This window comes from Pogona vitticeps, chromosome 1 (genome assembly GCF_051106095.1).
Source record: "Pogona vitticeps strain Pit_001003342236 chromosome 1, PviZW2.1, whole genome shotgun sequence".
Taxonomy (NCBI): Eukaryota; Metazoa; Chordata; class Lepidosauria; order Squamata; family Agamidae; genus Pogona; species Pogona vitticeps.
The window spans coordinates 254,631,988-254,654,108 of NC_135783.1; the positions used below are offsets into that span (position 1 = coordinate 254,631,988).

Sequence of the window (22,121 nt, forward strand, 5' to 3'; positions counted from 1 at the left end):
TTCTTTCTTTCTTTCTTTCTTTCTTTCTTTCTTTCTTTCTTTCTTTCTTTCTTTCTTTCTTTCTTTCTTTCTTTCTTTCTTTCTTCTCAACCCTTTTGTTGCAACTTCTGGATGTGTCATGATGCCAGGTTCTTCCAGATGTAATTTGTATTGTGTAATTACAGATACATATTTAAGGAACTTTATGGGGATATCCAGATGTTGAATTCTATTCCTTACCCCTCCCTTGGTTCTTTTCTGCTCCTTCCATCTCCCCCCCCCTTTCCACTGCACAATAATGAAAAAGATGCAATAGCTGACAGCAGTGTGTATTGGCTAGCAATGTCCTACTCTCCTGGAAGCATCTGTAGTGCCTTTTTCAAGGATATTCTTTTCAAGGTGTGCAGGAACCTGAAATATAGCAAGTCTTTTTAATAAAAGAAAGAAATCAACTATTAGCCACTTTGTAAACTGATCTCCCTCCCAATATAGAACTTTGCTACTCCCGGAAGTCTCTGAAAAAGCTCCCCTTATATATGTGTCAGGTGGTATCATAACAGTGCACGCGGGTGGGGAACATTTTCCACCCCAGCCCAATTTTAATTCCACACAGGGTTCTGGACAAGTTAGACCAAGGTCTTATCCCACTTGTCCTATAACCATCATGTGTTAATGATGAACTTAATGATGGTGAGCTGGCTTGGCAATATGGAAGTATACTATCAGAGAGAAAAAATAAAATGATTCTGATTGACTTGGTCAAGAAATCTCCATGTAATGTTATTCTTATCCCCCATATAGTTCCAGACAGAGTGCATCTCAGGATGTGTATGCCCTGATGGACTGATTGATGATGGCCAAGGAAGATGTGTTAGAGAAGAGAACTGTCCATGCATTCATAACAAGGATTTTTATTCCTCTGGAACGAAAATAAATGTGGACTGCAACACATGGTAGGGTCCTCATTTGCTATTACTTGTGCTGGTTATATCAGGGTATGAGTCGACTATTGTGTGGAACACGGGTTGCATAATATTTTTTGTGGGGAGGGAATGGTTTGCCTTGCATTTCAAAAGCAATGTACTTAGGCAAAGAACATGCCTTACCCAATTCTTTCTTTTTCGCAATCTCTAGTACTTGCGAAAGAGGAGCCTGGCGCTGCACCACCAATGTGTGTTATGGAACATGTATCATTTATGGAAGTGGCCATTTTGTTACCTTTGATGGAAGATATTATGACTTTGATGGCAACTGTGAATATGTGGCTTCCCAGGTAATAATTGATTACAGACCAGAATAACCCCTCCAACTTACAGCCTTCTATATATACCCATAAGTTGGAGGTGACTTTATGGCACATAATAACAACATCCATACCCTCAAACCTGTTTTTTTGTAGGACAAGGCTGGGGTGGGGGTGTGAGGGAGATAAATTCCCATCATGCTAATGAGCATTTGCTAGCATGATTTTGTTACACAGTTTCATGGTAAGCTGAATTATGTTTATTTTTCTCCTCAAACATCTTATCACCTTCACTAGTAGCGAGGTACCTGTTAAGGTCATTTATGTCCCTTATTTCACCCTAGATCTATGATAGCAACTTGACTCAGAAAATTAAAACGTTTAAAATTTAACAATTCTTTGGCCTTTAGAAAGTAACATTTGCAACAGATATTTGTATTTTTGTGACTGAGGCATATTTATTTATTTATTTATTTATTTATTTATTTATTTATTTATTTATTTATTTATTTATTTATTTATTTATATCCTGCCTATCTGGTCAATATGACCACTCTAGGCGGCATATTTTGATAATGTTCCTATTAAATAGATGGAGTTATTGAAATTCCTTTTATCAATATCATTTTAAGCTGGTAGCAAAGTTAGCCTGAATAGCTCAAAATCTTCATGCGAGGCATGAAACCAGTCTTTGAGGTAGTTTCTACTGTTTTCCCCTGCTCACACACCAGCAACTTTCATAGGAAGTGCAAGCAACAGAACTCAGGTTAAACATACGTTAACTCATTCCGTGGGTTGAACGGGCACATACTCACAACTTGGTTGTATTTGAGAAGTTCTGGGAAACATTTTGATCGCTGGAAGAGTTGCCTTACAGCATTCTATTTTGTATATGTTTTTCATTCCCTTATTCATTTAATTAAGCAGTTGGGCAAAGTATGCCTCCTAAGATTATACCTCTGAGGCACCTGCTCCTCAGACCTCTATTCCATTCCAATTATCCATTTTTAAATGAGACCTACACGTGAGAAAAGATCACTTTCCATGCCTGGTAAATTGCAGAAGAAGGTTCTTTTGCTATCAGATGGAAGTGTAGGGCCCCAAAACTCCCCAAAGGGAATTGAAAGTACAGTTTGTTTTTAGGCTTGCTACAGACTAGAGTAAGTGCTAGGTCTGGAAAATTGTCCCCAGATTCTCTGAAGCTGCCCAGTGTTGACTTAGGTTGTGATAAGGTGGGTGTTTAGCCCACTGGTTGGACTGCTAATGAGACAGGTTGGTTCTCTCTTTTTGACAGCGATCATACAACGCAATTGCTAGAGCAAACCAAATTGTTCCCAAAGTATTCCTTCCCACACTTTTCTGGCCCCTTTCAGGGGCATCTACTACTTTTTTGGGTGCAGGTAGGATCACTCTAGTTCCAGCACATATGATCACTGGGAACAGAATAAAAACCAGGCTTTTGCCAATACTGTATTGTGAAATGGCTTAAGGCAACTGCTTCTGGATAATGGGATATTAATGACTTCCTTGGTTCCAGTGGGGAAAAAAAATTAACGTTTGTGACAGCAAATATTCAGTGCATCACTTTAAACTGAATGCTTCCTTCCAGAAGCTTTTATTTGCTTTGCTTTTCAATGTCAGATCGTGAACCTCCCCAGTTCAGCTGCTGGCAGGCTCTACACCAAAAGCAAAGCAAACAAAAGCTTCTGGAATAAGTTTTCCATTTAAGGTGAAGTAAGAAATATTCACTGTCAAATACACACTTAAAAAATAACTACTTCTGCCTCTCCTCAGAGCTGAGGAAGTGATTGATTTGCCAATATCCTGAAGTGGCTCTCTTATGAAGTCATTTCACAATATTGGCAAAGGCTGCTGCAAACCAAATAGGGTCACTTCATTTCCAAATGCCATTGGGTGCAAGAATCTCACTCAATGGCATACCATCCTCCCACTAACCCTACTGAGCCCAATCCAGCCCATTCTACTTAAACTACACAGACAAGCCCTTAATTTGTTTCCTGGTTGCTTCAAATGTGCAGGAATAACACAAGATACAGGCCCCTTTGGCTTTACATCATTGAATTAGCTATAAATGCAAAGGTTCAATGGAGCTTATTGTTTCCTAAAATACCGAAGAAAATAAGTGTACTGTTGTGATTTTGCTCAGTTTCATTCAAATTTCCTTTTCCATTTTCACTAGGATTACTGTGGCGACAAAAGTTCAGAGGGAACGTTTAGTATCATCACAGAGAATGTGCCCTGCGGAACCACAGGAGTCACCTGCTCCAAGGCCATTAAATTGTTTCTAGACGTATGTATGGAGAGGGCTATGAAAATCTATCTGTTTCATTGTCTGTGTAGTATTTCATATAATCCCACTGGCATTCTCAACCAGCTCAATTTCTATACTTGCCCTCTTCCTCCACCTTTCTGGATGAAATGGGTGCATATTTGGTATACAGTCTTTCTAATCTATGCATTTTTATACATTTTTCTCAAAGCATGCATTTTAATGCATTTTCCTCACTGATGAAACAGTGTTTGTGTTTCTTTTATAAAACATAGTCTATGAACGGAGTTGTGTTTCTTTTATAAAACATAGTCTATGAATGGAGTACATTTACCTTCAAATAATTTTTTGTTGGCAGGAGGAGAGCATGTGATGCTTACCATTTCCTCCTGATTAGAGGAAGCCAAAATACGTGTGTTCACTTTTGCTAATTTTCTTGTTCTATATGAATTTGATGAACTTGTGTTTTTTAAAATCTCAATGCAGATTTATTTTCCATTTCCATTTATGAGTCAGTGCAAAAGAAAAACATCCTGAAAAGGAATGACATTTTGAGTTCTTAATTAGATTAGGTTCTAATCTATATATTTGTGAATGTACGTTATGCTATTGGTTTTAAAAGAACTGATATTAGGTCTGTTGACTAAAGAGTATCTCATTAAAATGCCCATATCTGTTTTTATTATATAACCTATGTTACACACACCTTTCTTTTAGAACACTGAACTAAAGTTGGAAGATAAACACATAGAAAAAGTGTACCTGAACTCTAGTAGTGCAGTGACTTACTGGATCCATGAGCCAGTTGGGCTGTACGTTGTGGTTGAAACCAGCAATGGCATTATGGTTATCTGGGACAAGAAGACAACTATTTTCATTAAGTTGGCACCAAGCTATAAAGTAAGTGATGTTGAATCTGTTTCCTATAATAATCCTGTAGCTCCAGGTAGTCAAAAAGTCTCACTGCTTCATCCCTGCAAGCCTTGACTCCATTGATATATCACCATGTCACTCTCTTCTCTTGTCAACAGCACACAACCGGGGTGGGTGAGAGTTAGATATTCCATATGAATATCTGGGATCCTTTCTGAAAATATACTGTGCTTAATATGAGGCCACATCCATTAATTATTTTTACTTCATTTGTAGCAAACACTATTCTGTACATGGTAACTGCCTGTAATTGTTTCAAGTGGGGATTGTTTCAAGTAGTTTACATCATTATAAAGATAGTAAGTGGGACACCAGCTAAACTGAGTCTCACTAATTTGAAATGAACCCATTCATGTTGCACCCTATCTTATCACAGCTGAGCACTGCTTGTTTGGTGGCTGTCTTTCATTTTATGGCAAAGATTTGTGCAGGACACAGTAGTTATTGCCCTGGGCCAGTCCAAGACTTTTTGCTGCCTGAGGCAGAGGACAGAATGACCACTTTCCCCCATTACAGATACAGAAGCTGACTACACTGTTATGTTTAAGTGTTCTTGTTAGGAAATACCAGAAAGAGCATTCTGCTCCTAATCTCATTGGTCTTTGGTTTTGTCACTCTTAATGTATGAAGAATGATGAATTTGAATAGGAGAGCCTCTGCCATCTTTGGAGGCTGCCCCACATGAAACGGAACCTTCTATGAGTTCAATGTGACCAGAACTATGACAGAAAGAAGAGGAGGTTATAATATTCCTCATGAATTCTTGGTGAAAATTCCCTAATATGAATACTTGGATAGGCCTCTAATAATAATTGTTTTGTGCCATCAATTCAATTCCAATTCATGGCAACACTTTCAGGGTTTTCCAGGTAGAAAATACTCTGAAATGGTTTACCATTCCTGTCTTCTGGAGGCATCCTGTGACTATGCAGCTTGCCCAAAGCTACACAGGCTGGCTTTTCTGGATGCATCATGGGGAACTGAACTCCCAACTTCTGGCATCATAGTAACATAGCTAATTTACTGAGCAGTCCAGCCAGCTAGTTGACTCCAAATTCCATAAATGACCATCACACCAGAGAAGAGCATTTCAGTTCAGCGGATAAAGACAAGATATGTAGTACACACAATTTTGTCCTCCAAGACAGGGAAGTGCCGGGAAGCAAACAAACAGGGGGCTGCTGATGTTGCTCCTGGCATCTGCTAAGTGATTCAATTGCCTTAATTTATCTGATGGTAGGACTAGTACCACTTCATAGTCATAACAGTCATCTTAGAACAGTGCACTACCACTGTACAGTCTGGTTTCAAAAGAGCTGGCTGCACTGGAATCCCTTGAAAGCTACAAAATATTAATCTTGATCCAACCCCCTTAAAGCCAGCAGTATCTGTTAATGGTAACAGTGAGAGAAATGAATTAGGGCAATCAGGCCTAAAAAACAACATTCCAATGTATTTTACCTTTAAATAATTAAGTACTGATGTACTGCATTCTTCTCACTTCAGGGAAATGTCTGTGGTTTATGTGGCAACTTTGATGACAAAGCCAGCAATGACTTCACAACAAGGAGCATGGTCCAAGTGAACAATGCACTTGTCTTTGGAAATTCATGGAAAAGGGATTCAAAATGTGCTGATGTGGACACAGTCATTAAGCCCTGTGACGAGAAACCTCATCGCAAAGCTTGGGCAGAGAAAGAATGCAGCCTCATCAAAACTGATGTATTCAAAACATGCCATAGTAAGGTTAGTCGCTGCATCACACTGGATCCATCTGGAGTGCATCTATTCCCCAATCCTTTCTCTGTGATCCCCTTGATGCCTCATTGATATGAGATAACCTATAATGAGATGGTGTTACCATTGTCTCTTGGAAGTGTTATGAACACAAACAGCAAATTCCAGGCATGTTGCCAATTATGGGCAATCATAGTTAAAGGCCCTGGTGGCTTCAGGATGCTGTCTTAGGGTGGTGGCATTGGAAATGGTGATCCATACAAATCTCTCCATTTTGAAAGTCTAAACCTTTCTGATAGGTGGACCCAGAGCCATACTATGATGCTTGTGTACACGATTCTTGCGCTTGTGACAGCGGTGGAGATTGTGAATGCTTCTGTACTGCCGTTGCTGCCTATGCACAAGAATGCATCAAAGCCGAAGCCTGTGTTGACTGGAGAACTCCTGAAATATGCCGTAAGTTTTTCAGACTGAATACTTTTCTAAATATGTTTATATGCACAAAATACCCATAAATGTGATACCTAGAAAAACACCTGCTCAAACAAACAAACAGATTTTTTTTAAAAAATCAGTGCATCAGTTCTAAATCCACACAGACCTCATCCAATTATTAGATCCATTATTCAACCCATTGTGAAAGTCAACTAAATCCCATGGATTCCTACTCATTTGGGACTAGTGACTGGTTTTACCTCTTAATTTGTTTATCATTCTAAACTGGGAAGGGGCACTTAATGCCCATCCTCACCTGGAACTGCAGATACCATCATCCCTTACTGTTGGCAATGCTGTCTGGGAAATTTTATACTGACAACATCTGGAAGGCCACAATTTGCATACCCTTGCCCTAAACCTCTATATCTAAATAATGTTAGTGGCTTTTGTCAGTGCCGTTTTATATGGTATCTGAAAATCCTGCATATACTGCACATTTGTCTTATTTTTAGGATTCTATCTAGTTATGCCTTCAAAGTGAAATATGGGAGAGCATCACAGATTTAGAACAAAACCACTAAATTAATTAGCCACAATGTCCCCTATTATACAGGGTAAATCTAAATAATTTGAGAGAGATAAATCTGTCTTCCGGCCCATAGGTTAGCCACCACAAACTAAGACTTGCCTTATGGAATGGTCTCAGTGTAGCTGCCTTCAACACAAACACTGCAGAGGGCCTATAGTCTCATCAGCATCAGTAAGATTTACTGTTGACTCAAATGGCTATTTCTCCAGCCTGGATGATTGTTTAAACTGAAATCCCATGTATTCTTACTGAGGAATACGTCTCTGAAATTAGTAGACTTCTGAAGACATGTTTAAAACTATGTTGTCAATTAACTTTTGTGAGGCATATTTTCATCTATTTTCTCATCCAAATCAATGCATGTTCAAAAATGCTTGTGAAAATATGGTTTTGATCTGCAGTGTGAACAAGTATTTTAAACACTCATAGAATCATAGAATTGGAAGAGACCACAGAGGCCATCAAGTCTAATGCCCTGCCATGCAGGAACTCCATCAAAGCACTCCCGACAGATGGCCATCCAGCCTCTGCTTAAAAACCTCCAAAGAAGGAGACTCCACCACACTCCGAGGCAGCCTATTCCACTGCCAACCAGCTCTGACTGTCAGGAAATTCTTCCTGAGATTCAGGTGGAATCTCTTTTCCTGTAGTTTGAAACCATTGCTCCTTGTCCTAGTGTATGATGCCATGGAAAACAAACCTGTTCCTTCCTCGACATGACATCCCTTCAAATATTTAAACATGGCTATCATGTCCCCTCTTAACCTTCTTTTTGTAAGGCTAAACATTCCCAGCTCCCTAAGCTGCTCCTCATAGGACATGGCTTCCAGACCTCTGACTATTTTAGTCGCCCTCTTCTGGACACATTCCAGGTTGTCAACACCCTTCTTGAATTGAAGTGTCCAGAACTGGACATAATACTCCAGATGAGGTCTGACCAAAGCAGAATAGAGTGGTACTATCACTTCCCTTGATCTAGACACTATACTCCTATTGATGCAACCAAGAATTGCATTGGCTTTCTTGGCAGCCGCATCACACTGTTGTCTAGCCAGTGTCTTCCAGCCTATATCTGTGCAGTTCATTTTTTCTGCCTAGGTGTAGGACCTTACATTTCTCCCTGTTGAAATTCATTTTGTTAGTTTTGGCCCAGGACTCTGATCTGTCAAGGTCATTTGGAATTTTAATGCTGCCTCTGGGGAATTAGCAACCCCTCCCAATTTGGTATCATCTGCAAATTTAATCAGCATACTCTCTATTCCTTCATCCAAATAATTGATAATGATGTTGAATAGCACATGGCCCAGAACAGAACCCTGAGGCACCCCACTAATTACCTCACTCCAGGATGAAGAGAAGCCATTGGTGAGCACCTTTTGGGTTCAGTCAATCAACCAATTACAAATCCACCAAACAGTAGCACTGTCTAGCCCACGTCTTCCTAGCTTCCTTTCAAGAATATCATGGGGAACTTTGTCAAAAGCCTTACTGAAATCAAGATATGCTACATCCACAGTGTTCCCTTTGTCTATCAAGCCTATAACTCTATAGAAAAAAAGAGATCAGATTAATCTGGCATGACTCGCTTTTGAGAAACCCATGTTGACTTTGAGAAACCCATATTGATGATGACAGCATTGATTTCAAAGTAATAACAAACTGTCTGTTAAATGATTTGCTGAAATTACTTCTGCCAGTTCTTTTCATATCCTTGGATGTAATTTTTCAATTTCTTGTACATTTTTTTAACACTTGGTTCAGTTGAAAGTTATCTAGTCAACCATTCTGGAAGGATCTGGACCAAATAGAATGGCTTGAGCTTAGATATGCCATTTGGAACTGTAGATCACACCAAATGGCATATTACACCTCCAGCCAACCCCAAGCAACCCTATTTAGTCTGTACCTGGCGACTCCAACATAACCAGTGTGGATAAGTTCCACAAAGTTGAGTGAAGAGGATTTCCTGTTCCATGCCTTACAGAAATGATCCCAGTGCAAATGAATTGTATGTTAACATCTTGATGGGGGTGGTAGGAAAAGAATGTTTCTATCTTGTTTTCTCATGAATTGTTTTATTCTATTAGCAATCTATTGTGATTACTACAATCCTTCCCCGGAAGTGTGTGAATGGCACTACGAGCCTTGTGGACGTGAAATTCTGACCTGTGACATGCTCCATCTTGTCAGCAACATTTCAGTGCCACGCGTGGAAGGTAAGGAATTGTTAGTTACTGATAATTTTTCCTCCTCATGGAGTATTACTTCATACCCAATCAGGAGATTCATTCAGAGGATTGAAAGACATTCCCATTTTCATGTATGCAGATACTTTTCTGAAACAGAGAGCAACCTCTGAATATAGACAGATGTAGTTAAGTTTATAGCTTGTAGAGCCACAATATTGCTCACACACCTCTAGTTTCTTGTGCTAGGGGAATGATGGCAATGAGAATCAGCCAGAAGGATAGGTGTGACTTTGTTCTTGCTGTTTTTATTGTTATTATGTGCCCTCATGTAGATTCTGACTGAAGGCTTTGGTAATAGTGTTTTTGAGATATGTGAGGAGTATTCTTGTTTTTGTAATGAACTTCACCTTTTTCCTCCTGATAAAAAGGAACTGTTGAATTTTCTTTATACAATAATTCCCTTACTGGTTAACTATCTTACTTTGTGTTTATTTTGCCAGATTAACTCTGAATAAGTACTTTGTGCAACAGACCTAAGGGCTGTGAGCTAGTCATGATTCATGCTTCCATGGAGTGATCTTTGGGCATGCTAACTAGGGGATTCTGAGAGTTGTTGACTTAGCTTTTCCAAGCTCTGACTGTTACTGTTGTAGAGCTGTTTATATCCCATTCTAATGGAAACCAATGGGCATTCCCATCTATTTCCCCCTATCATGGCAGGTGGAGTTTTCTGCAAATACTTAGAGTCTTTAATTTGCTTCCTAATAAAAATATTGTTATTACGAGTATTTTACCTTTTAATAATATGCTTCTTTGTGGGCTGTAGGTTGCTATCCACGATGTCCTCCAGAGTTCCCTTTCTACAATAATCATACCAACACATGTGTAACAAAAGAGGACTGTGGCTGCTATTTTGAAGACAAATACTATGGAACTGGTGCTCTTGTTCCCAGTTACTCCAAAGAACTGTGTCAGGAATGGTATGTGAGAATGCAGAACTGATTAACAAAGAACGGAAGTGCAGATGTTAATGCTTATTTTGTGGCCTGTATCTAGTCATTTTTATGAATACAAAAACTGTTCTGAATTGGAAAATGTTTTTAGGACAGTCTAATATTTAAATGACCATGAGGGAAATGTCCTGTGCCTAAAGAATGCTGCAGGTTTCTTCTTTAAAAAGTCATTTGGCCAGCTGTCACTTCTATAATCTGAGTACTTTTAAACTCAGTTCCTTCCTTCAAAATTGGTAGCTGAAGATGTTGACTTGCTATATAGGCATTTGGTGTTAATTGCCATGGCATAAGGGAGGGGTAACCCATGTGATAAGCATTAGATTTTCAAGACACACAGAGGTAGGAGAAGGCTGGGATGGTTTGAAAATGTCCTAAGCCATGTGCAATTATTTCTTTCTAAATCATGGTAATTTTTGCTTGTGTGGTGAGGGTGACACTTATGTCTTCCTAGGTCAGTGTATCCTAACCTTTTCCAAATCATGACACACCCCCCCCCATTTATAACAGCCAAGCAACCTGGGACCCCCTCCACTGGACTTTTCATTTTAAAAAATTTTTAATGGGATAAAGAAAACACATTAACATAGATTTTTCAGAAAGAATTCTAATCAAATATATTAATATTAATGTAATAATGCATAATTAGGTGGGCTGCATTTGTGAGAAGGAAAAAGTCAGCACATTTTGAGTTTAATTTACTTTTATGGAGGTGGAAAGGGCCCTGCTTTCATGTCTCTCCCTCCCAAACTCCCCCCTCAGTGAAGAGCCCCTCCCCCTCAAGCCCAAATAAACACCTCCCTCCACTGGCCCCCACACTCATGCATGCCCTACTCCTTCCCCAGTTCTTGTCCCTCACCTTAAGCCCTTCTTGCCTTCCTCCCCCATGACTCAGATGGAGCCTGGAGTCATCTCTCCCGCGAGGTCCCCTCTGCCTTCACTGTGTCACTACTGATGCATCCAGAAGAATGGGAGACTCAGGCAGAGCGAAAGGTGCCACTCCCGCCACTTCTGCAGCAACAGCTTTTCTACCCAGTAGCCATCTTGGGTGTCGGCATTCCTGGCATGCACTACACACTTGCCTCATTCCGGCCTCTTTGAGCCAGGGTAGCACTTGGCTCCAAAGGGCTGATGCCTGTCATGCAATGTGTTGGCGCAGACAGAATTAAATGAGAGTGACTCTTTTAGAGGGGGTAGAAGTGATGTGTTGGCATAAAAGGAAAATATGCCCAAAGGGGTACAGAAATAACTAAGAACTCTAAGAGGCCATTGGTTCCAGTTCAGATTAAAATAACCTATCTCTGAGCCAAGAGGATTAAAATAAAACAGCATTGTATGTACCATATTTAGTATAACATACATAAAATATATAAAATATTTTTATTATATTAGTATAAAATAGTTGCAATGAAAAGAACTGTGGCAAGCGCACCAGAAATTGTGTGCTCATGCAGAAAGACATATTTTACCTCATGCAGTAATACCGCTCCTAAAAAAAACATGCTCAGGGTATTATTCTAGTTGAACTTCCAGTAGTTCTGAAAATAAGAGCAGGAGATGTCCTTCCACTATCCTGTGCAGATTACCCTCCCTCGGGATTATTTTCCCAGACAAATACCTCTTCACTGCGTTCATTTGGCAGTGTCAAGAAACCAACAGTATCCTCCCTCCCCACCTTTAACCTGAGAATACATGAACTGTTGGGTCAACATTTTATTGTGTTACATTATTAGACATTGTTCTTTAATATTTTAAATGATTATATCTGTTTCTATGCTGTAAGTCACTACACAAGGAATAATATGACAAGTTTTTGCAGGAGTGAATTAATAAGTGTTCAAATATTTCTGAAACCAGTTGTTTTCCATTGTAGCTTTTGCATGGGAGCAGGAAGAATAGAATGCAGACCACTAGAAGGTATGTTTCATATTGCTATTTTTGCATAATAACAAATGAAAGAATGGAATGTCATACATTTCAGGAGGCTGATTGAGAATGAATCCCAACTGGAGGAGACATAGGTGAACAATGATGACAAAAGAACCCACCTTGTGATCTCTCCTCAATAAAGATTATAAGCCCCACCCCAAAATATTAGGTTGCCCTGTTTTTACCTGTTTATGCACTTTTTAATACTACAATCCCATGCAAGTCTGCTTTGGAGCAAGCCCCATGAAGTTCAGTGGTGCTTCCAGTTTATGATTCTATCCTTCACAGATAACTGTGGATAGCACCTGTGTCCTAAGACGTCATGTGCTTCTTAATACTCTTTGTAGTACATGCAGTGTTCTGGTCAGAATATTGGACTGAGGCTTGGGAGATCTGGGCTCCAGTTTGCATTGAGCTATGAAATTTCCTGGGTAATATTGGGACACCTGTTTTCTCTCAATCTGACCTACCATAGATTTGGTGAGAGGCTAAAATAGGGCATACAGCCATGTGCACCACATAGGGTTCACTTGGGGGAAGGAAGGAAGGAAGGAAGGAAGGAAGGAAGGAAGGAAGGAAGGAAGGAAGGAAGGAAGGACGGACGGACGGACGGACGGACGGACGGACGGACGGACGGACGGACGGACGGACGGACGGATAATAGTTAACCTTTGCTTCAAGTCTATTATACCTTCATTAAGAGTGCAGTAAGCCTAATGGGATAAAAACTGTTTCCCATGTAGCAAGATCCTGTACTGCCATAAAACATGCTGAATATAGAAATTGCATGGATAGAGCTGCTCATGTGGTTTTTCCATGTCTGGGAATGTAAGTTCTGTGTGGGAATTACTCACGTGAGTGATTCATGGAGTTCCTGTCACTGTGTGCATATACTCCAGAGTTGAGGGATTTATGGATAAGCTCCTAAATGTAAGAGTGGATGGGATTTTACTTCATGTACTTCACTTCCTAGATTTTTTTTAAGATATTCTAATACCTTGGTCTCATACACTCTTGGAAGAAGGTCACTTGTGTTCCCTGGGAGCTTATTTCAAAGTAGATGTACAGAAGTTCAAAAATATTAATAGCATTCCAAATGTCTTGTTATTTTATTACTGTATATTGTAATATTATTATTAATTTAAATAAAAGTAACATCATAATCAAATGACAAACAATATCATCCACCATATTCAGTAATTATCATTACACATAATAATGCTGAGTATAGGCAAACATTCTTTAAGTTAGGATGCACTATTTAAATTCTGGATGATTTAATTTTGATTTATTATTTTTGACCATGCTTTGGGTGAGGCAATTTAATAAATGGGTTTCCTTCACATAGGCTGCTGTATTTATGAGGGCGAAGAATATCCTGTAGGAACCATCATTCCAGGGAATAATGGATCATTCTGTTTCGACTTGATCTGCATGTTAAATGGCACTTGGAAGACTGACAGTGTACATTTCTGTGGTACAACCACAATTCCTACAACTACAATTTCAACAACCTCTTCTACCACTACTACAACCACCACAACAAGTAAGCTTGCAGTACTGTTGATACACATTAGATTGCTATCACCCTGGAGACAACTGGTTTTACTGCACCTTTGTTTGACATCTCTAATTATAGCGACGTGGCATTTATTGGCAAAACTTTTAAAAAATGTGAATAACCAGGCTCTTGATAGGACATGAATTATTCCACATGCTAAATCTATCATAATCCTCAAGATTTTTTTAAAAGTGGAAAGTGTGATTGAAATATGTTAAAAGAAATAATGACAATTTTTCCTAAGATGACTCATGCTCTTCCCTCTCCTTTTCAGCCTCTACTACTACAACCTTTTCAACAACTACAGGCAAGTATTGTTAAAGACGTTGGGCAGTGGCCATTGTTTGGTAGGGCATCCCATGCATAAAATCTCCAATTCTTAACTAGTTAGACCTCCAAGTAATAGGTCCATGGAGGACCTTCTGCTTGTGAATATATTGTGTGCTAGAACTAATGAGCCCCAGGATCAGAAGATTTTTTCTGTCTAAGCTTTTTAGCTTGTGCTGTTATTTCTTAACCTATGCCTTTGCCTCAGGAAAGTGATAACTTTGATGACTTCAAAGTGATATTTCATTTCATATGGAGATATTGTTCATATAAACCCACTGCATTAAATGCAGAAGGATTACTTCCACATTTACCTTACAGGTCCGTGCATCTGCTACTGGAGTCCATGGTATGATGTCAGTGTTCCTCAAGATGTACCAGGAGGTGGGGATTATGAGACTTATGAGGCCATAAGCAATAAAGAAGGCACAACAATATGTTCAGAACCATTAAGTATACAAGATATTCAGTGCAGGGCTAAAGATGCACCCGATCAAAGTTTGGAAGCATTGGGACAGACCGTGACCTGTAATGTTACTTATGGGCTCATTTGTAGAAATGAAGATCAAGATAAGAGCCTCTGGCACCTCTGCTATAATTATGAGATCAGTGTGTACTGCTGCTCACCTATGTGTTCAACAGTATCTCCAAGCACAACTCCTACAACAACAACAACGACAACAACCACACCAACTACAACTACGGCAACTCCCACTCCCACCACAACCTCAACTACATCAACTACGACACCAACCACCACTTCTACCCCTACCCCAACCACCTCCCCTACCTCAACCCAGACTACTACTCCTACAACTACTTCAACGCCATCTACCACCTCACCAACTACTTCTCCAACTACAACTACAGGTAATAAATAAATACTTAATTATAAAAAATTTGCTTTGCAGGAATGAACAATATAAAGAACAATTAACACTAAGCGTACACAATACATCTGTAAAAAGAAACCAATCGTATTGCAGGGATTTGATACCAGGTGTTCCACAGCAAGATTGCAGAATGTCTTACCTTGAGCTAGGATTAAAAATATGATAATATAGCCTGCAATGATGTTTACTTTTGAAAGTGCCAAATACTGTAATTACATTCATATTTTCTCTCGTTCTTTCTTTTTCTGCACATACATTATCACCGGTGACAACAGGCTACACAAGTAAGTACAGAAACTCCCCATTCATTAAAATTCAAAACTTGCTGGTTATTTTTCAATAAACAAGTGAGGAAGTGTAATTATCAGCAAAGTATGCCCAAAGTGTTAGCTGCATGAAAGAGAATGAAGAATTATTCTGCTACTTTTTCCATGTTTCTAGATTTCTAGAAAAGTGAACAACTGTTCCTTTACTTTTGCACCTCTCTAAAAATAGGAGGGAATGCTCTTTATTTACTGTCTGTGGTATCTTCGTGGTGTACCCATTTGATATGGTGAATATATATTTTCAGAATACTTCAGTTTGTGTCTTGATAAATCTATGTGCATAGACATGGAAGCTTTTTTCTTCAGCTCTTAAGAAAGCCATTGTTTACAAATGCTCATTAGAATGACCTAGAGCAGTGGTCCCCAACCTTGGGCCTCCAGATGTTCTTAACTACAACTCCCAGAAGCCTTCACCACCACCTCTCCTGGCCAGGATCCTGGGAGCTGAAGTCCAAGACCATCTGGAGGCCCAAGGTTAGGGACCACTGACCTAGATTCCTCCAAGGTGTTATAGGATTATTGCCAGTATCCCTGAAGATGGGAACATATCTTAAGCACTGAAGGTGCAAGTGACCGGAAGATCTGAATGAGAAGTTTCTCTCACATACTGCAGTTAGAATAATTAAAGGGACAGAAAGGCACTGGAAGTAGTGGGCAGAGGAAAGAAAAAGAAGAGCAGATGAAGCAAAGGAATGCACAACTTCAATGCCTCCAGAAGAAGCATTGAAAGAGGGGCAGTAAGGAAGAGTGGACAAATAATGCACAGGAACGCAATAAACAGAGAAAGCTGCAATGACCATGTGAATTTGGAATGAGTCTGTTTTCAGCTAGACTGCTTCAATGAAAAATATAGACAATTCTTTTCCCTTTTTCTGTTGGTTGGCAGCAATCACCCAAAAAACAAACAAAACCTGTCTCTGAGTTCAGGGGTGTTACTTTTTTCTGTTAGCATTCCTTGCATCTCCAGTTATGCCCATACTAATTTTTGGATTCTTAGAATTGTTATCTAAAAAGTAATATTTCTAAGCCTCGGGAAGTCTCAATTTTTAAAAATCAAAAACAAGAAATGAAAACGAAAAAAATGGAAAGGCTTCCATTATAGACAAAAATTGTTATTGAACAGATAATAAAATTTGAGATTTGCTGTAAATCCATAAGTACTGAGAATATTAAAACAATTGCAATGATACTCACCTAATTATTCTTGTTTTCTAGAATGTTCCTTTCACAACCATGCATGTGACCATTGTTTTCTTTGTGTCCATTTTTTTTGAAGAATCTTGTGTCCCTTCAGAAATATGTTCATGGTCTGGATGGATTGATGTGAGTTATCCACAATACGGCCCAGAATATGGTGATGATGAAACCTACAAGACCATCAGACAGCATAACATTGATATTTGTGAGCAGCCAGAAAACATATCATGCCGCGCAGTGAAATTTCCTGATCTCTCCTTTGAAGAGTTGGGACAAAACGTGGAATGTAATGTTTTGACCGGGCTCATTTGCAACAATAAAGACCAAGTTCCTGGACCTGTGATGCCTGTATCTCTGTGTCTCAACTATGAGATCAACGTATACTGCTGCAAACCTGTCTGTACAACTACACCACCAACCACCACATCTTCAACCACAACTCCTACCACTACCTCCACACCATCAACTACTACAACCACTACCACCACTACTATTACTACTTCGACACCATCAACCACCACATCAGGTAATTAATAAACAAGTACTTTTTGATATTGCTATGCCTTCACCAGATGTCTGCACTTTGGGTTGTGTTCTGGAAGATACTGCAAAAAATGCAATTGTTTGTTGAAGAGCAAGTGGCAGTGTTGAATTGTTCATCTTCCATGCAGGAAAGATTTCTGCTCTAGTGCAATTAGAGATGTTGTGATGGTGATGATGTCACTGGGCACAAAATAGTTGAGCTGCTCTAATATCACATTTGATACTTGATTGTAAATGCCACCAACAAATTACCGGTAGGTTCCTGAAGGAATGGTGGAATCACAGAAACATGAAGTTGGAAGAGGCCTGTAAGGCCATCAAGTCCATCCCCTTGCTCTATGCAGGAATACAAATCAAAGTATCTCTGCCAGGTGGTTGTCTACATTTCTCTTGAATGCCTCCAGTGTTGGAAGCAGAATAGGCAGTGGATACAAGAAAGGTATATGAGTAACAGGAAGAAGGTGTGTGAATAACAGGAAGAATAGAGGAATGGGAGGGCAGGCGGGAAGTTGAGAAAGAAAGGAAAGGCAGAAGAAGCATTGAAAGAGGCCAATTAAGGAAGAGGGGGCAAATAACACACAGGAATGCAATAAACAGTAGTTTCAATTTTTAAAAATCAAAAACAAGAAACAAAAAACAAACAAAATGGAAAGGCCTCCATTATAGACAAAAATAGTTATTGAACAGATAATTTGAGATTTGTTGTAAATCCATAAGTACTGAGGATATTAAAACAATTGCAATGACAAACACTCACCTAATTATTCTAGTTTTCTAGAATGTTCCTTTCACAACCATGCATGTGACCATTGTTTTCTTCATGTCCATTTTTTTTGAAGCCCCTTGTGTCCCTTCAGAAATATGTTCATGGTCTGGATGGATTGATGTGAGTTATCCACAATACGGCCCAGAATATGGTGATGATGAAACCTACAAGACCATCAGAGAGCATAACATTGATATTTGTGAGCAGCCAGAAAACATATCATGCCGCGCAGTGAAATTTCCTGATCTCTCCTTTGAAGAGTTGGGACAAAATGTGGAATGTAATGTTTTGACCGGGCTCATTTGCAACAATAGAGACCAAGTTCCTGGACCTGTGATGCATGAATCCCTGTGTCTCAACTATGAGATCAACGTATACTGTTGCAAACCTGTCTGTACAACTACACCACCAACCACCACATCTCCAACCACAACTCCTACCACTACCTCCACATCACCTACCACTTCTACAAGTACTAGTACATCAACAACCACGCCTTTTACTACAACTACCACAACTCCTTCCACCACTTCAACTACCACCACCACTACTCTGACTACCACTCCCACAACTACACCAACGACAACTCCTACCACTACCTCCACACCATTAACTACTACAACTACCACCACCACTATTTCGACTACCACTCCTACAACTACAACAAGTCCTACCACTACCTCCACACCATCAACTACTACAACTACCACCACCACTACTCCGACTACCACTCCCACAACTACACCAACGACAACTCCTACCACTACCTCCACACCATCAACTACTACAACTACCACCACCACTACTCCGACTACCACTCCCACAACTACACCAACGACAACTCCTACCACTACCTCCACACCATCAACTACTACAACTACCACCACCACTATTTCGACTACCACTCCTACAACTACAAGTCCTACCACTACCTCTACACCGTCAACTACTACAACTACCACCACCACTACTTCGACTACCACTCCTACAACTACAACAAGTCCTACCACTACCTCCACACCATCAACTACTACAACTACCACCACCACTACTCCGACTACCACTCCCACAACTACACCAACGACAACTCCTACCACTACCTCCACACCATCAACTACTACAACCACTACTACTCCTACTACTTCGACACCATCATCCACCACATCAGGTAATTAATAAACAAGTACTTTTTGATATTGCTATGCCTTTGTATGTAAATCTCTCATAAACACATGAAATATATTTATATATTGATTGGCTTACTAATTATTCCTCAAAGAGATGGACCAAACCAAACTAATATGCATAAGTCATAAAAGAGGAACATAATTGCTAAGTTTTTGTTCTAATTAAAGCCACCTATGTGTATTTTTATATTTTATTTCATTGGCAGTTAAGGTCACTGATTATTTGCTTCTAGGAATCTTGAGGAATATAGAATATTGGGCAATCTATGTATCAGTGCTAGGATCCCATTAGGTCATTAATTGTCTGTGCCTCCCCTGTTTGCTTGTAGTTTTACTTTCTTGTAACATCTGTACCTTTGCCCCTTGTGATCACATATTTGTTTGCTTTATTTAGACATTTTGTTTATCTTTGTGAGCATGTTTTTTCCCCAATGAGTTCTATGATATGAAAAGTATGCGCACCCACATCAGGTTCCCAATAATTCTGATGCCTAACTAAGGCCTATCCACTTGGGTTGTGTCAACTCTTGGATGTACATTGGATGAATACACCCTATATTGTGTAATTAACAGAAGAAAAATGTTTTTGAAGTTCCCTTGCCCCATCGTATGCACCTTCAGCCTGACCCATTCCCAACAATTTACATAGTTCTCAGAGCTGACAATACAGGAGGAATCTTGAGTGCTGAATGACAAAATATCTGACGTGTTCAAGGACTCTAAGAAATGGAAGAATTATTTGAAGAAAGATTATAGGGATCAGTTTAGATGTCACTGCAAGTATTTCTGTTGTTTCTTCAGATGAAATGAGCATGCAATAACAGTTATCCTTTGTTTTTCCTTCTTCATTTTTTTAAACAGTAACAACAGGCAGCAGTACAAGTAAGTAATTCTGTTACAGAAACATGGATGGTTTTATATCTGTATGACTAAAATATTTGTACTATTGTTCCGACTCTCCTCAGTCCACCTTTCCTTTTAAATATTGGAATTCTATTCAAAAGCTTAAATTAAAATAAAAACCAGTTCTAGTGAACATGGATGATTTGTCCATTATAGTTTTGTGTAACACAAGAAGACTTCTAGCTAGGCCTTTCTCCAAATGAGCCACTTTATGATATCTGTAGGTGTGGGTCTGTAAGGGTAACTTCCAGGATGGACGATTTGGGGAGCTGAAGTAAAAGGTATGAATAGCACATCTTTATTGACTACAAAAGCTTAAGCTATAAGTAGTCACGCCTGGGGTTGTGTTCTGGAAGATATTGCAAAAAAAAAAAAAATGCAATTATTTGTTGAAGACCAAGTGACAGTGTTGAATTGTTCATCTTCCATGCAGGAAAGATTTCTGCTCTAGTGCAATTAGAGATGTTGTGATGGTGATGATGTCACTGGGCACAAAATAGTTGAGCTGCTCTAATATCACATTTGATACTTGATTGTAAATGCCACCAACAAATTAGGTTCCTGAAGGAATGGTGGAATCACAGAAACATGAAGTTGGAAGAGGCCTGTAAGGCCATCAAGTCCAACCCCCTGCTCTATGCAGGAATACAAATCAAAGGATATCTGCCAGGTGGTTGTCTACATTTCTCTTGAATGCCTCCAGTGTTGGAAGCAGAATAGGCAGTGGATACAAGAAAGGTGTATGAGTAACAGGAAGAATAGAGGAATGGGAGGGCAGACGGGAAGTTGAGAAAAAAAAGGAAAGGCAGAAGAAGCATTGAAAGAGGCCCAGTAAGGAAGAGGGGACAAATAATGCACAGGAATGCAATAAACAGAGAAAGCTGCAATGACAATGTGAATTTGGAATGAGTCTGTTTTCAGCTAGACTGCCTCAATGAAAAATATGGAGAGTTTTCCCCCCCTTTTTCTGTTGGTTTCTGTGGGACCAATCACCCAAAGAACAAACAATATAAAACCTGTCTCTGAGTTCAGGAGTGCTACATGTTTCTGTTACCATTCCTTGCATCTCCAGCTATGCCCATACTAATTTTTGGATTCTTAGAATTGTTATCTAAAAAGTAATATTTCTAAGTCTCGGGTAGTCTCAGTTTTTAAAAATCAAAAACAAGAAACAAAAAACAAACAAAATGGAAAGGCCTCCATTATAGACAAAAATAGTTATTGAACAGATAATTTGAGATTTGTTGTAAATCCATAAGTACTGAGGATATTAAAACAATTGCAATGACAAACACTCACCTAATTATTCTAGTTTTCTAGAATGTTCCTTTCACAACCATGCATGTGACCATTGTTTTCTTCATGTCCATTTTTTTTGAAGCCCCTTGTGTCCCTTCAGAAATATGTTCATGGTCTGGATGGATTGATGTGAGTTATCCACAATACGGCCCAGAATATGGTGATGATGAAACCTACAAGACCATCAGAGAGCATAACATTGATATTTGTGAGCAGCCAGAAAACATATCATGCCGCGCAGTGAAATTTCCTGATCTCTCCTTTGAAGAGTTGGGACAAAATGTGGAATGTAATGTTTTGACCGGGCTCATTTGCAACAATAGAGACCAAGTTCCTGGACCTGTGATGCATGAATCTCTGTGTCTCAACTATGAGATCAACGTATACTGTTGCAAACCTGTCTGTACAACTACACCACCAACCACCACCTCTCCAACCACAACTCCTACCACTACCTCCACATCACCTACCACTACTACAAGTACTAGTACATCAACAACCACGCCTTTTACTACAACTACCACAACTCCTTCCACCACTTCAACTACTACCACCACTACTCTGACTACCACTCCCACAACTACACCAACGACAACTCCTACCACTACCTCCACACCATCAACTACTACAACTACTACAACCACTACTACTCCTACTACTTCGACACCATCATCCACCACATCAGGTAATTAATAAACAAGTACTTTTTGATATTGCTATGCCTTTGTATGTAAATCTCTCATAAACACATGAAATATATTTATATATTGATTGACTTACTA

The 22,121-nt window shown here is 39.4% G+C and overlaps 1 protein-coding gene across 1 annotated transcript in view; it reads left to right on the forward strand.

Annotated features, from left to right (window-relative positions):
* Positions 1 to 22,121, forward strand: part of MUC2 (mucin 2, oligomeric mucus/gel-forming) — a 77,912-nt gene that overhangs the window by 24,023 nt on the left and 31,768 nt on the right. Inside the window, exons 19-34 of the mRNA XM_078387273.1 lie at positions 781 to 932; positions 1,114 to 1,252; positions 3,423 to 3,533; positions 4,230 to 4,412; positions 5,952 to 6,191; positions 6,482 to 6,638; positions 9,297 to 9,425; positions 10,225 to 10,378; positions 12,282 to 12,325; positions 13,686 to 13,883; positions 14,173 to 14,205; positions 14,547 to 15,100; positions 16,660 to 17,167; positions 18,024 to 19,118; positions 19,999 to 20,019; positions 21,422 to 22,024. Of these exons, the coding sequence (XP_078243399.1) occupies positions 781 to 932; positions 1,114 to 1,252; positions 3,423 to 3,533; positions 4,230 to 4,412; positions 5,952 to 6,191; positions 6,482 to 6,638; positions 9,297 to 9,425; positions 10,225 to 10,378; positions 12,282 to 12,325; positions 13,686 to 13,883; positions 14,173 to 14,205; positions 14,547 to 15,100; positions 16,660 to 17,167; positions 18,024 to 19,118; positions 19,999 to 20,019; positions 21,422 to 22,024 (4,321 nt within the window). The remainder of the gene's footprint in view (positions 1 to 780; positions 933 to 1,113; positions 1,253 to 3,422; positions 3,534 to 4,229; positions 4,413 to 5,951; positions 6,192 to 6,481; positions 6,639 to 9,296; positions 9,426 to 10,224; positions 10,379 to 12,281; positions 12,326 to 13,685; positions 13,884 to 14,172; positions 14,206 to 14,546; positions 15,101 to 16,659; positions 17,168 to 18,023; positions 19,119 to 19,998; positions 20,020 to 21,421; positions 22,025 to 22,121) is intronic.